Here is a 16,605-nt window from a genome sequence, read left to right as displayed (position 1 = left end):
TCTTATCGCCCAAGCATCTGCATGCTTTAAATTGTTCCTTTTTTTTAATCTGCAAAGTTTCACCTGGGCAATGTTTCACCTGCAGTCTCCGCCACCAATAATGCTTTGCATCCCCCTCCTTCTGTATTTCCTTTTAACGTGTCCGAGGCTCTAGGGCATGATTCAAAAGAAGAGATTTGGAGGTAAGATCTAATTCTTCTGAATTCTCCCTTACTCATCCGTCACTTGCCAAGCTCCCTGTTGATCTTCTTTACACTTCTTACACAGTCCGTATCGCAATAACTGTTGGACGCTTCCTCTGTGACACCTTTTCTGTCACTAATGTATTTCAGTTTCTGGTTATCCTTAGATATTCTCTTTGCTTCCATCATCAAATCACTGTCCCTTTATTTCCAGATCCTATGGTCAGAGTTTCTCCTAAACCCAACATTTCCCCGCTTTCCCAGCTCTGGGTTCCTCTGTTACTCTCCTAAATGCTGGTGATGACTTAGGACTTAGGAAAGGGCCACGTAACTCAGCGTTAAGATCTTTCCTCACATGCAGGATCTCCCAGGTTCAATCCCTGGAATCCCCAGGTAGAGCTGGGAATATCACCTGTCTGAAGACTTGGAGAACTACTGTCAATCAGAGTAGACATTATTGAGCTGGGTGGACCATTGGTCTGACTCAGCATGCTTCCTGTGTGGGTGTTTTAGATGTATATGTAACATGCAAACACAAATACCCGAATTAAGAACCTAAGAAGGAGCCTGCTGGATCAGGCCAACTGCCCTTCTAGTCCAGCATCCTGTTCTCACAGTGGCCTCCCAGATGCCTATGGGAAAACTGGCAAGCAGGACCTGAGCATGAGGATTTTGATGGTCCACCCCCCAGGAGAAGTCATTTTGGGCAATTTGGAGCAAAGGAAAGGAATGTGTGTCGCTTCTCCGATCTAAACACCCCCTTCCTCAAACGAGGCTGCTTTTGCAGCTTGAATCCCGCTGGATTCCCAAAATGTCATTTCCTTTAAAAAGAAATGGGCAGCTGTCATTTGGTTACATGGATTAATGTGTAAGGTGTAGCCAGGCTCTCAATGCTTAGCCTCTTGCACTCCAGTGTTCTGCACTGGCTGCTTGTGAAGATTCTCATCTGTGCCGAGAAGCTGCTCTTATTTCTGCCGGTGATGATTGCTTTGCTGTTTGACTTCAGCTCCTACAATTTTGGGCCCCTTTAGAGGAAAAGCCTCCGAAGTTTCCTACTGTTATTAGCTGTTGCTCCTAGTTACTTCTGTGCATGTCAGGTGGACCCATGTGCTGAGTTTCAAAGACTGCTGCTGAGAATCCAATCAGAAAACAATGAACTGACCACTTATCTTGGGTACAGTACACCTTCTAAGGCTCCCATTGTCCTGAGCATTGAAAGGAAAAATCTGAAGGGGAAAAAAGAACCCTATCTCCTGTTTACAGTGTTTCAGGAAGGAAAGGAGCCACGTGTTTCAGCAGCACTGGAAACTGGGGCATTTCCCAGGGAGGCTGGAGGTAACAAATCAATGGTTTGGAATTAGAAAACGCAACTGGTATCTGCAGTAAAATATTGGAATGCTCCTGTTCGGGTTCCAAGATATTCCATCCCGTTCTCCCCTTTCCCACACCCTCTGATCATGTTCAGTCTGCATTGGGCTGTTTTGGGGTGTCCTCCATCATAGGGTTTTCCCTCTAAAGAGCTTATGCTTTGCTGCAACCCTTACGGTTTCCCCAAGCATACTGATACTTCTCTCCTGCATGTGGATGGCGCTGTTCTGTCTTGTTAAGGACCCTTGCGGAGAACGAGTTTGCCATTTATATATAGGACTAGCAAAAACCCAATCATTATGGTGGTTGTGTCCCTTGTTGCGGTTTGTGATCAGTGATAATAACTAAAGCACCATGTGTGGAGTTTGCCCCCACCACAGCTTTGTTCCAAGTTGCAATGCTTTACTTTTCCAAACCCGAGCTCTCTTTCTTGGTCACACTAGAGCGTGACAGACTCTCGAGAAACTTCTATATGCTCTGCAGGGGTGAAAACAGCTTGTGGGAGTGATTGGAAGTGGGGAAACACTTGATGGGGGGAAAAGGTTAATCTCCCTATCTTCATGCTGCATCTCTGCTCGAAATCTATACCGAAATAATAGCTAAATATAAAATGATGGAAGCAGGTTTACTTATGACACCTGTATGCCAGTGTCTGCAATAGCTCACCAGCACTCAGGTCCATAAATTGTTTTCAGTGCTAGAACTCAGCCCTAGAATAGAGCCTCTCATATAAAAGATAGTTCCCAACATACTGTCACTTTCTGTCACGGGCTATGGAGTCTTGCTTGCCTTATACCAAGTCCACCTAGCCCAGTATGTTCCCCATCAGCTTGAACCTGGGACCATTTTCATTCAAAGCAAGTCATCTGCCAACTGAGCTGTATGTTTGTGATTAGCAGGGACAGGGGTGCAGTTAGCCTCTAATTGCATCCCTTCGTTTCCCCCTTTACATGCTCTCATAGAAGTGAATCATTGCCTTTCCCTCTGATGGGGAATAATAAATCGGCGCTGTTGGGTCACTATTGTGGTGAAAGTGAAATCTGCCTTTAGTTGGGGGACACTTCGTATTCTACCTGTTAGCCCCGTTTGTTTGGCTTGATGGACATCTAGAACTTACCAGCGTTGTTTTAGAGCAACTGCAATGCCTCTCTTGTTTCTCAGTGCTGTGGAGAGAAGCTAAAATTGGTGGAGAGATTATTGGGAAAGAGGTGCTTAGGATGAATGCAGTTTAGCCATGGTAGCAAACCATGGAGCACCTTCTTCCTCCACTCTGATCTGTTTTGTGGGAGCTCTTTTGTGCCATTTTACAAAGCGTGCAAAATATTAAGGGTGGAATTGACACCATCTTGAAATCAGTGAATTGAGTTCATCACTGTCGTTGCTTTTTACACTTCATCAATCAGCACAACTTTGGGGTATATATATTTGGCATCTTCATAAGTTGTGTCTAAAAATGCAGGTGTGCGTCTCTGCTCCCTCATTCCCACTGGCATAGAGCTTTCACATTACTGGATGTAATAAAGAACAATTTTTGCTGTAAATGACAAGCGTTCGTTGAAATGCTGTTGCAGTGTCCTGAAAGCACCGGCTAAATTTTACTCTTTTTATCTGTGCTGAAATAGTTTGTTTTGGAGTTAATGAAATGCTGAAAGCACTCAAATCTCAGTCTTAACCTTGGACAGGAGCCGTAGGAGATCCTTGTACTGTGTCAGAAGCCAGAGTGAACAAGTTGGTAGCTTAACCATAATTTCTGATGTCAGGCAGGAGTGCAGTAAATTAGATTATCTTTATTCTCTCCCCTTTCTCCCTCCAGTTCAGGGCATTTGCACCCAGTGTTTAGGATTGCAGCGTACAATACTGATTTTTGATAAATAGGTTTCGACAGGCGTAGGGGAAAAAAATCAAGGCAGTTGGTCATGCAGAATTTTGATGCTAGGGAACTGGAATAATCCTGTGTAGACTGTGGTCCTGCAAAAGATGATTGCTGATTTCTAGATATTAGGAATCAGAACTCCCCCCCCCCCCGCAAGAAGGGGTAAACAGTTCCACCTATACTATTACAGCTAGAGTTAATGATCTATTCAGTTGTTGGAGGTGGAGATTGCAATATAAAACATGCTGCAGTTGTCATTCCACTTGTAGCAGGTGGTTTGTTCGGTTCTAGTCAAATTATAGTTGGTAAATGATAGGAATCACTGGGCAATCTATTGTCTGTGTGCCACCTTCCCATTTTTTGGGGGAAAAAAGATCTCTATCTGAGCTCATGATTTATTGGTCTGTCAATTGCTATGGTTCACCCTTGCTTTTGACATCCTTTTTATTCATCGTGACAACAGTGGATAAAGCAAACGAGCACTGGGCTGGATATAGGTGAAGAGATTTATCAGTATATTACATGGTTAACTGTAGTACAGTTTGTTTAACTAGCATTTTCTTTCGTTGGTTTCCAACTCCCCCCCCCCCTTTTTTTTAGTAAGCAGACCTAACAGTTGGTGCTATGATGTCAAAATTAACCAAAGACATCCCAGCTAGCCTGCGGTATATTTTATCTATCTAATAAGATAGTGACATAATTTTCATAACTCTCGTACGGTATGTTTCAAAGTGATCTGATGAAGTGCATTGTTGTATTCCCCTCCCCACTCCAAGATCATCCAGAGCTGGCACTGCTTCAGATTTTAACAGTTATATTTTCACATTTTGATGCATCATTAACCCTCCCATAATGAGATAGCTTAAAAGGTAGGTCCAGATATTCAGACCATAAAAGAATATTTATTGGCCACTGTTAATCTGAGGAAACAAACACACATTAAGGGGAATGCTCCTTCTGACCATTCTGGGCTGTCCATCCCCCATGCCCTGCCACTTGGAGGATTATACATTTGTAAGTTAATTTTTCAGATCATGGCTGAGCCAACAGACTACTTGTTGCTTTGGTTTTCAAGTTACTTTAGTAATTATCACAGCAGATCTACTGCTGAAAAGGTGCTTTGCATGCATCCCTGCCTCCACTTCTTCACAGTACATTCAATAACAATATTTAATATTTAACGTTTTTATATTGTCATAAGGTTCGTCAGTATTATTATGCCCCATATTAAAAAGGGGGTGGGGGAGGCAGAGAGTGTGTCCAGTCAAAGACAAGAGTGTTTATTGCAGAGCACAGATATGAGCTGGGGGATTCTTGATTTTTTGCTCAGCCTCTTAGATGCTACGCCACATCACCTCTCAGTTTGGCATGATAGAGTTTACTGGGTCTATAGCCCAGTGGTAGAGCACCTATTTTGCATGCAGAAAGTCCCAGATTCAATCCCTGGAAGGACCGGGAGAGACTCTCCAACCAGAACCCTGAAGAGTTACTGTCAGTCTGTGTTGGCAATATTGAGCTAGATCAGGGTTTCCCAAACTTGTGCCTCCAGCTGTTTTAGGACTGCAACTCCCATCATCCCTAGCTAGTAGGACCAGTGGCCAGGGATGATGGGAACTGTAGTCCAAAAACAGTTGGGAGACCCAAGTTTGAGAAATTCCAAGCTAGGTGGACCAATGGACTGACTCCATGTAAAAAAAACATCCTGTGCACCGAAATACACTGCAGGTTTCCCATAAGAACAGCAGAATTTATATAGTGCTTCTGAGTGTTCAAACTGTTTTACAAAATTATTGCATGCCTTTATCACAACTGCAAGATCTGCTGGGGCGTTGCAGGGCTTTGCAACTGTGACATAGTGAACTGAGCAGAACGGCAGGCGAGAATCAGGGGTTGTGCCAAATTTTGGGCTTGCACAGGGCACCACTTAAATTTGAAAGGCCAAAGTCTGCCCTTTGCTGGCATTTCTATTCCAATTTTGCAGATTGGGGGAGGGGAGTCTGGTTTAGGCTGATAGTGAATTAGCAAAGGCTGCCTATGATGGTTCATATGCAAAGCAATATGGTTTGGAAGATTGGGGGCAGGGCTGCTTCTGGTCCCAGAGTTTCCGCAGACCCAACTCATTTCTTCTTGTTTAGCTCAGGTGATGTTTTATCACAGGCATAGGCAAACTTGGCCCTCCAGATGTTTTGGGACTACAATTCCCATCATCCCTGACCACTGGTCCTGTTTGCTAGGGATCATAGGAGTTGTAGTCCCAAAATATCTGGAGGGCTGAGTTTGCCTATGCCTGTTTTATCATCATGTCTGAACTAGCAATCGCCTCCCTCCCAAACCAGATTCAAACCCTGGTTTGCGATCCTTGATCATGATTAAATTGCAGATTACGATACTTCATTGACATTTATAATATCATTGTTTCCAAACTATGTGTTAGGAAGGGAAATAGAGGCAAGTGTCACGTTGCGGTGTGTTGTTATCCTGGAGTTTAGATCTGAATCTCAGATGCAAAATATTTCATTCTGATCAGATGGCTGCATTGCACAATGGCAGTTCCATTTGCCTGAGTCTTCTCTCCCAGAATAGTAACCGTACATGCCAGAATATTGGAACATTCAAGAAATTATTTCTTAAATCTTAATAATCGTGATTGCTAGATGGATTACCTAGATTTGGAGTAAGTGGTGCTTTTGCACATTATGAGTCTTTGACCCACCAAATCAAGCACAGCCCACCTAGTGCGCATTGTGGCCTGCCAGATATGTGACAATCACTTCATTATTTTTTTTAGTTGTAGACAGGCAGCAAAACTAGGGCGCTTGTCAAACTCTTGGTGGTTGTCATAAATGACTGGTGGTTTACATTCGGATTGATGGATTATGAATTGTGTATGCCTGGGACAACTTTTTTCACCTTCTATCACACTACATAGGACCAGGAGCTTAAAGATGCTCCAGATTTACATTTAACAATGCTTGAGTTATATTGCTTTTATTCTGTGCTTAAATTTAGAGATAACTGGAGTGTATGCAGTGTATAAATTTAGAAAGGAACTGAAGGTTATCCGGCCCAGCCTTTTTATTCTAAGGCAGGATCCGTCAAACACAATTCTTTGTGGGCTGATTTCACACATAATACACATGCCCATCATTTTATGACTATCGCATCAAGTGGGTGACTTGAAACTGGAGATCAAACACCCCAGATAGAACTTCCACATCATCTCAAACGCAAATATTTTCAAAGGAGTTGACTCATGCATTTAGCTGTGATGCAAAAGATGAGAAATCAAGTGATGTACAAGCTATACGCGAATTGGTTCCAAGCGAATGATCGCTGTTCTCTTCAGTAATGAGAGAGTCTTTAGGATAATTGAATTTTGGAACCGGGAGAGATTCCTCCAAAGTCATCTAGTCCAACTCCCGCTTGGTGCAGACTTAACGCAGGATGCAACTACAGCATCTCTGAAAAGCAGGCATCCAGCTCCAGTCTGAACCCTCATACAGAAGCTGCTGTATGAGAGCTAATGGGGCACTGCCCCAGCAACAGCAGTCTACCCCCAGCCAGCCCCCACCTGCCTGCCTTACTTACAGCTCATCTCGGAGGCAACGTTGCCTATCAGCTTCCTCCTCCTTAGTATTGCGGGAGTTTGGATGACATGACCTTTGCGGTCCCTTCCATTTCTACAGTTCTGTGATGCCAGGACTCTTATGCTCAGCACTGCGGTGTTCCTGGCTTCCAGCTGCAGTGGATCAGACAAGCGTTTGATTTGTCATCCCCCCCCCCTCTATTTTCATTCTTTCAGTCTCACTAATGGGCCATTTTCACGATGGGGAGAGATTGCCAATGGCCCATCTGTATTCTTGCTCCGGGACGCGGGTGGTGCTGTGGGTTAAACCACAGAGCCTAGGACTTGCCGATCAGAAGGTCGGCGGTTTGAATCCCCACAATGGCGTGAGCTCCCGTTGCTCGGTCCCAGCTCCTGCCAACCTAGCAGTTCGAAAGCACGTCAAAGTGCTAGTAGATAAATAGGTACCACTCCGGCGGGAAGGTAAACGGCTTTTCCATGTGCTGCTCTGGTTCGCCAGAAGCGGCTTAGTTATGCTGGCCACATGACCCGGATACGCCGGCTCACTTGGCCAATAAAGCAAGATGAGCACCGCAACCCAAGAGTCGGCCACGACTGGACCTAATGGTCAGGGGTACCTTTACCTTTACCTTTTTATTCTTGCTCCACTGAAGCTGAAAACCACCATACTACTCATCCCCTGGTTTTGAATCCCATTGCTGTAAACAGTTGGACCTCAACCATTGCAATTTGAGATTCCTGCATTGCGTTGCAGGGGGGTTGGGCTAGATGACCCTCGGGGTCTATTCCGTCTTTTCCATTTTGAGATTTTATGATTCTGTGGCTCCACCTGTCATTGGCCCTGGCTCTTCCTCCAATGAGTTCTCTGCCTTCTGCCCTGCCAGTCCCATTGGGCACCAGCTCCCCATCTCTAGAGGCAGTCTGTGTCACTGTTGAATGGCTTAGGAAGTTTCCCCTGATGTTTAGCTGAAAGCTGCTACCTTGCAATTTCTTTGCAATGCTGTCTTAGCACAGGGGGGAGCTCTCCCATGCTGTGCTTCCACTTGGTAATTGGCAGGTACGAAATGGATGGAAGAAAGCAGGAGATGTTGGAAAAAGGAAGTTGAAGAAAGAAAGAAAAATAAGTGAGTTTTCTGTAGCATACGGGAGAGCCATATCCTTATGTAGAATGTTATACAGAACACAGAAAAGTTCTGTAAACTATTCCTCTGAGCGATGCAGGTTGCTGGTTGTTGTCAGCACTTGCGAAAAGTTAGAAATTACACGGTTAAGCAAAAAAAATAATCTGCAAAGACATGTGCATAACTGGCAGTGAAAAATGGACTCCAATCGGAAATGTAGCCTTGTGACTACGTAACAAGTGAAAAACCAGTCTGTGGGTGCAAGAGACAACAGAGTTATAAACCTTAGAAAATCCGTTGTGAAAATGCTTTGAGCAAGTTGTCTGCAAAAAGACTGGGGTAATCCAGTCAGATGAGCAGGGTACAAATAATAAAATTGTTGTTGTAATAATTAAGCATAAACCAGACACAGAAAACATAGGTGGATAGTTGTCATAAAATTATAAGTCACTTATTAACTAACAGCACAATCTTAATCATGTCTACTGAATTCATTGGGGATTACGCAGAGGAAAGTAGAGTTAGGATTGCAGCCTAAATAACCAAATAAACATAATTACAGTATATTTATTTGTTTGAAGCTGTAATGTTATATATGCTTATCTGGAAACAAGTCCCATTCAACTCAGTGGGACTTAATTTGGAGCAGGTTTGCACTGTATGTTTAGAATTTTAGCGTATTTTTCAGCCCCAGGTTGGAGCATGGCTTTTAAAAATAAAATATTTTTTTCCACTGTGATTTTGTTTGCTTTATGGTGGAGTTGTTAATTTGTTGTTTATTTGGACCTGTTTATATGATTTTGCAGTGTTTGTATATTGCTGTTTCTCTGTGTTTATTTTTATTGCTTTCCCCTCTTGCTCTGCAGTTGAAAATATTTAATGAAGAATGTGCTGTAAATACTGCAAATCATAATAAAGATAATAACAAGCCCCAACATCCCCAACCACACTGGCATAAGTGATGCAAATCATGCTAATTTGCGCATATTTCCTTGGTTAGTATCTTATATTTTATTTCTGGCAGTTATAGGAAGGGACAATGAGCTGGTAAAGGGCTATTTCCAACTATATTTGTCTAGGCAGTAAGCAGCACATGATCTGAGTCACAAAGCATTCATCTTCTTTTGACTTCCATTCTACTATCTGGAAATCACTTCCCCAAAATATCTGTTGCATTGGAGTTGATTTGCACTGTGGGGCCGGGTAGATTGGGATGTGGGTAGTGCTGTGGTCTAAACCACTGAGCCTCTTGGGCTTGCCCATCAGAAGGTTGGCGGTTCGAATCCCAGGAACAGCATTCTTTACCTTTACCTTTACAAGGGCAACACAGACTAGTGTGCTATTCAGCCTAACCGACCAGCCTCCCCACTGCTCTCTAGGGTTGTAGGCCTGCCCACTTAAGCCCAGACTGAAGATGAAAAGCATTTCCTGGTGATTGCCAGTTATTATCAGGACTTTTAAGTTTCCCTTTTCTTATATTTTGGGCCAGTTATCCTCACCAAGTGGCTCCTTTGGCGAGCATATTGTGCTCTTCAGATCTTTAACTTTGGTGCGCTTTAAACATTTTAAGCATGCACTTCATAAGTGCATGACAGTTGAAGTGCCTTAATGGCTCTGCTAGAAGTCACTTAGCTTCTCGCTGAGAAGTGAGGGGAGGATCCTATTAGGTTTAGATGGAACCTTTCCCCCAAGAAGTAGTAGGACTCTGTCAGAGATGGGCGGCGTGTCTAGGCTCTGGATTTCCAAACTCCACAGACTTCCTTTCGGCTCAAATGTAACCTGTGACATTGGTTGCTTTTAAATATTTGCTTGTATTCAGTGATCTTCATCTGCATCCTTCCCCCGGCTTTTAGAGGTAATACACTTGCATGTCTAAACAGCTTTTAATCTCAAGAGGAAGGTGTAGCTGTCAGGAGTTCAGTCTGCACTCGAGTAGGACCCTGATAGAGACACATGCCTGACTGGTATGTTCTCTCCCTCCTGGTCGTTCGTTTGGGAGCTTCAAGAGCTTTCTTCTGCCCGAACATCACAGCGACTGATGCCAACAGACACCGGCACACTTAGGGATCTGCAGAGTTTTCGCAGATTTTCATGACAGACCTCAGCAACTCAGCATTTTGGCTAATCTACTTTATTTACATATGAACACACACGGAGCACTGCAACATGGCTCCATCTCTCTCTAGCATCAGACAGCAAAGAGGAAAAGAACAAAGGACAATAGTCCCACTTCACAGAACACAGTAACACAAACATCCTGTCTCCGTCACTTCCCACTCTGTGGAGTCAAAACATACACCGTCATTTGAAAGACAACAATCCCATGACTGCAATCATGGAGCAGGAATTCTAACAGTAGCTTCACATTCTACATTTTCGTAAAGGGCAGTCTACGGAAAGTGAGTAGCTCAGGCATAAGGCTAGGGTTCTTGTGCTTGATTTCCACAGGCCGGGAACCCTGGGGATGAAGCCCATTGGCAAGCCCTTCTAACATACTTGCTGGATATGCTGTTTCAGATTTTATGGAAGGAGAGGCAAAATGCCCAAATTACCATAAGGGCAGAGGGGACGTCATCCCCTTGCCTCTAGAAGTCTTCATGGAGGCATACTTTAGCAAAAGTGGGACGGGGGGATCAGAGGGTGAGGCTTGTAGGCTTCATTAAGAGTCCCCTATCTTTCACCTTATTGGGCCCGACACATTTTGCTGCCTGAAGCAAAGGATAATACGGTGTTCCTCCTTCACCCCCCAATAAACTGGATTGGGAGTTGAATCTTATTTTAGCACCAGCCTTGGAACAGCATCCTGCACTCTACCTGAGTGCAGTAGGCTATCTTAAGAGGTGCAGAGCAGGTTTAACGGCTTAGGGAGACTGTTGGGAGGGACACCTACTGCCTGAAGCAGTTCCTTTTCTGTGCCTAATGGTAGGACTGGGCCTGCCCCCTGACAACAACTGGGGTAGGGAAGATATTTTACTAGGGAGTAGGAAAGAGATCCAAAGGACCCACTCTAGATTAAGTTAAGTTGCAAAGCAGCAGTAAATATTGTGGTGTTTTTTTTAGAAAAAGAAATACAGTCATACCTCGGGTTAAAGTTGCTTCAGGTTGAGCGTTTTTGGGTTGCGCTCTGCGGCGACCCGGAAGTAACAGAATGTGTTACTTCCGGGTTTTGCAGCTCGCACAGACGCTCAAAATGACGTTGCGTGCATGCGCAGACGCGGTGACGCAGATGCAATCCCGTTCGCATCCAGAGGTACCACTGTAAACACAAACACACACAATAACCTCACAACAACTATACCAATGTTATCATTACAAAATTAGCAAGTGTTTAGAACAAGAAGTCCTCCATGTTTAATTGTGGCTCATGAGAAAAGTTCTCCTGAGGCAGAATCAGCATGGTTTGAAACACTGGGAGGCACATGCCTTTTCTTAAATAAGACCTGGGATTCTTCTTGTTGTTTTTCTTTCCTAAATGTGTGTGGCTGAGAATCTGGATTAAATTTTACCAGTTAGCTGTTGTCCATTTACCACAGTGATAACACACAGTTGTGACTTTGGTGTAAGTGTCACATATCCTCATGAGATAATGAACTTGGAGGTTAGACTGCGAAGTCACTGCCGGAGGCGCTCTGTGTAATGAGGCGTCCAAAATATATGATACCAAAAGTAGTTTCCTAATTTTGATGCTCTAATTGCGATCAACCAGGGTGGATTTGGCTCACGGTCACCAGTCATGTATTGTGGTACATGACCATATTCCCCTCACAGAGCTACGATTACCCCTGCGATTGTTAAGCTACTCCGGCAGTTGTAACACCATGAGAGGAACACGGATCTTCTAAAAACTCTCAGCCCTCTTAACAGACTATAGTCCCTAATATTCTTCGAGGAAAGCCATGGTGTTCAATGTGGTATGACACTGCCTTAAACACCTAAGGCAGATAGGGCCTGTAGTCTTTACCACAAGTGAGAAAGGACATGTTTCTAAAATGCTTCGCTTCAGACAGGACAGCTTTTTATTCCACAAAACCTCACAGCTGCAGAAAACATTTTTGTCTTGGCTTTCTGTTTTCCTGTAACTGCAGGTATCTGTGAATAGGAATCGTATGATGAAAGTGATGCAAATGAAGATAAATTCAATGAATAATAATAGTAACAAAAAGATAGGGACGTAGACAGGTTAAGAGCACTTGACGCTGGTGAATAATGCAAAGCGAAACAAATGCTTTTTAAAAAAGAGGCAGGTTACTGTTTGCGTAATTTAATTGCGTATTGTCTTTGTAGAGTTGCCAGTTTTTCTTTGTTTCATTTTAATTGTGCAAAATCTGGCAACTGGTCAAATTGACCTCAGGTTTCAAGATAAAAGTCAATGGAGAAAGAGTTTAATTCCTGGGAGATGAACACTGTGTTCTTCTTTTATCCCTTTCTTCTCAGCAAAAATTGGTGCTGTGGAGCTGCTAAATTGACCTCCCCCACCCCCCAAGCCGCATCAGAAGAGAATTTCTGCTCCATCAGGTCCTTAGGTTTTAAACACCTGCTTCTCCAAATGGGAGGAAGCTGCTTCCTTATGTGTGGTCTCATTTAGATAGAGCTTATGTTGATTTTTTATTTTATTTTATTTTGCTAGAGCACATCGGATTTTTAAATGCTTTCCTGAGACAGTAAATTTGACTCCTGCTGAGAGCAGATGTAATTGCCAACTTGATTTTTTTTAAAAAAAAAACCCCAACAACAATCCCAAACCTGTTCAAAGGCTTAACCCTATTTCCCTTCTTTGTTTTTCGAGTCTATGCTGAGCTGCACATCTAAATGCAAAAGGCCAGGTAAATTGCTAGCTCCTGCTGTTAGAAGCAGGCTCCTACAAGTTGTGCGTTCTACTTACGGCTGATATTGGGCATTGTATGGATCTTTCGTTTGTGCTGCCGTTGCAGCGAGAATAATTGAGCTGTGATTTATCACAATTTTTATTAAATTGACTTGGCATGATGGCCTTCCTTTTCTTGCATATTGACAGGACAGGGGAAAGATGACTGAATTCAGCGTTCGAGACCTAAAATACAGCTGAAGTTCAAGGTCCCTCATCGAAGTACATGTAATTAAAAGCAATTTATATTCACCTCTGCAATTTGGAGTCCACGCAGGGATCATTATTGCCAACCTGATTTTCTTAATGTGTTTTTTTAAGCCACATTTATCAAAATTAAGTAATATGTGAGTAATCTTCCCAGTTTTGTTTTTGCAATAAATAGCAACCATTTTATCCACGCATTTGCAGGCTCAAACACACACATCAGCTGTGCCATGCGAAATTAAAGCGCCTTCAGACTGTCACTATTTTGCAGGGGGGATTCAAGCACATGCCTGGAAATTTAGGTTTCCACAATTAAAGTAGGTTAAAGTGGTCTGTCGCTCTAGCTCAACAAATCCACTTGAAAAAAGAATGGGACTTCTTTGCAGCTTGGAAAGTGACAGGGAAATGCATTGAAAAGTATGGGATGAAGAAAGGTTTGTAAATGGGGGACATAGAAACATCCTGCTAGCAAATCAAGATGCATGCCAAATGAATGATCACTGTCATATAAGAACTCCTACAGGTATTGCAGTAGGGAAGAGACAGTACGAGGTGGCAACCCTGGCTCCCTCGGCTGCCATGACTCAGGGAAGCATTGATGGGGAGAGATGAAGGCGGAAGGGAGGAGGAATGAAGCAGAGAGAGATGCAGGCGGAAGAACAAGGCTGGAATGGATCTGCAAGTGACACTTGGGTGATTGGCCCCAGCAGTGGCAGAAAGCAGGAGACTGCTTCCAGTGACAGATGCAAGCAGAAGCTACAGATCCATTCCAGCCTTTTTCTCCTGCCTGTGTCTGTCACTGTCTCATAGTTATGTTTTCCTTCCTGTTTTTTAGTGCTGTTTCTTTGTTGCTCTTGCGTTTCTTTGTAGTTTCATGCTGGTTTTACACTCATTTTTCTGCTGGTGCAACTTTTGTGTTGCTTGTTCTACTTGATAATACAGTGGTACCTCGGTTTATGAACTTAATCCGTTCCAGAAGTCTGTTCCTAAACCGAAACTGTTCTTAATCCGAGGTGTACTTCCCCTAATGAGGCCTTCTACCATTCAGATTCCATTCTTAGACCAAGGTAAAGTTTGCAAACCGGGACACTGCTGGTTTTGCGGAGTTTGTGAACCGAATCGTTTGTAAACAGAACTGTTCTTAAACCCAAGGTACCACTGTATTTGTTTTCTATTGATTTTTTTAATTGTGAGTTGGCCTGATGACAATTCAAGTTGAGCAGCATATAAACCTTATGCATACAAGACTGTTTTAATCCCTACCCACCTTCTCGGGTGATGAGATCAGCAAAGTGGGCCCTCTTGGTTGTTCCCTGCTCAAAGTGTGGGGAATAGCAGACCAGGAGAGGGCTTTCCCTGTGACTGGCTCCACAGAGCTGGGTCTATCATATTCAGTGTACTGTACAGTTCTCACCATAATCTGATGATACACCTTTTTAAGTTGGCTTTTGAGGTATTTTGTTTTGTGGTCCTCACATTTGTATTGCTTTGATCCCTTATGAATGTTTTTTTTTAAAGAATTAATTGTAGCAGTTTGTTTTCAGAATTTTTTATTGCATTTTTCCAGCCTGCGCTGGGCTCTTACAGTGAAGGATGGGTAAGAAATACAGCTGTACCTTGGTAGTCGAACTCCTTAGTTGTTGAATAAATTGGCTCCCGAATGTCGCAAACCTGGAAGTGAGTGTTCCGGTTTGCGAACGTTTTTTGGAAGCCAAACGTCCGACGTGGCTTCCGATTGGCTGCTGGAAGCTATCATGTGGCGTACTGCTCATGAGTGAATCATGCCCACTCTTCTCCTCACCAGGAGAAAACAAACCATAATTCCCGTCTTAGTATTATGTTTGAACGCTATGTCTCTGCCATGATCAAGAGCAAATTTGGGCTGCAGATTATGGTTTGTTGTACATGAAACAAACCATGATGTCTGGTTAAGATGTAACACTAAGCCAGAGGATTGTGTGTTTATTGCTCTCGGCACGAGTGGAGTGGAGCAAAGTGTGCCTGAGTCAGTTGTGCAAGATGAGCTATGGTTTATGATGCGCTGCGACTTGTGAATGGGCCCATTGTGTTTTCTGTTTGCTGCTTTTTGTATTAAGCAGCGCTGGCTAAAGAAACCACTGCTGATTTAACGGAGGACTAAAATATCAGGGAAGAGCCCTGAAATATTGATGTGTTTGTAGAACGAAGCACAGCTTGCTACTTCTGGGCTGCTTTCTTCCCGTTTCTCTGGGGGAAGCACAGCAGATGTGTGAGGAGAGAGAGAAAAAGTGTAATTGGGAAAGAAACACACCATACATTAGATTAAGCGATAAAATCAGTAGTCACCTCCAGACATCGTGCTGAGCGCTAGGCTGGCTGACGAACTGCTAATAACTTTTTTTTAATAAAAAAACAAAACCACTCTTTCTTTGTTTATTCTGTAGCCTCAGACCATAAAGCAGACTCTCCAGAGGACACTGCAACATTACGAGCATCAAGTTATTGGGTAAGTAGAGCGCATTTCTCAAAAAATGGCGAGTGGATAGATAGATGGTGGTGACAATAAGAAGCAATTGACATTATGATTCTATGATGTTTGCTAACATGAACACCTCATAGGCGCATAGGAAGTTGCCCTTACTTGGAGACCTCGGGGATTGAACCTGGGACCTTTGGCATACAAAGCAGACACTTTGCCACTGAGCTATGGCCCTTCCCCCTTTGCGCTCTTCATTGCTAGCTTGTTACGCCAATTCTCAAATGGCTGTGGTGCTGCTGTTCATATAATTCGGATGCCCACAACTGCTCAGCTTAGGCTAGCTTTTTCTTCTCAACGCAGAAAGATCCGTTTATTCGTTATAAGCTACTGATACAGTTTTGTCCACAGCCAAGGAATTTCTCTTAGGGATCATTCACGCTTCTCTTTGTCCCATGATTTCTAAGGAATGGGTTCAAGAGGTGTTTTTTTTTTGTCCCACCCCTTTCCCTGGGGAAACCTACTGTCTACCACTGAATCGCCACAAACGTTAACATAACAAACGTTAAACTTAAATTAATAGGGCAGAAAACCCTATTAGATTTAGGGTTAGGGTTAGGGTTAGGGTTAGGGTTAGATACAGTAAAGAGCGGGTTTTCCTGGGGAAAGCAGTTCCTAGAAATCACAGGACAAACAGACGTATGGATGAGCCCTTAGCATGGGATGCATTGTAAGAAACAGAATGGGATTTAAGACTCAGCTGGGGGTGAATTTGGATTCCCTCAGGAATATGTGGAACTAGATTTTTTCTAGAAAATGAGGTGCTGGAATACACCAGGAACAGCTCCCTTTTTCTCTTATAATGGTGATGGCGCCCACCTTGAGAGGTGCCAGAACTGAGTTCCAGTGAGTTCCAGCCAAAAAAATAAAATAAAAAGCCCTTTGTGGC

General features: G+C 43.4%; 2 protein-coding genes across 2 annotated transcripts in view; one reads left to right on the top strand and one right to left on the bottom strand.

Annotated features, from left to right (window-relative positions):
- Positions 1–16,605, bottom strand: part of AASDHPPT (aminoadipate-semialdehyde dehydrogenase-phosphopantetheinyl transferase) — a 536,215-nt gene that overhangs the window by 258,138 nt on the left and 261,472 nt on the right. The gene's annotated exons all lie outside the window — the stretch shown is intronic.
- Positions 1–16,605, top strand: part of GUCY1A2 (guanylate cyclase 1 soluble subunit alpha 2) — a 150,435-nt gene that overhangs the window by 1,942 nt on the left and 131,888 nt on the right. Inside the window, exon 2 of the mRNA XM_083436409.1 lies at positions 15,625–15,686. Within this exon, the coding sequence (XP_083292535.1) occupies positions 15,625–15,686 (62 nt within the window). The remainder of the gene's footprint in view (positions 1–15,624; positions 15,687–16,605) is intronic.

The sequence above is a fragment of the Podarcis tiliguerta genome (assembly GCF_965153285.1).
Source record: "Podarcis tiliguerta genome assembly, chromosome: 4".
NCBI lineage: Eukaryota > Metazoa > Chordata > Lepidosauria > Squamata > Lacertidae > Podarcis > Podarcis tiliguerta.
Note: the sequence above shows the minus strand (reverse complement) of the source record. Positions and strands in the feature narration are given on the sequence as shown.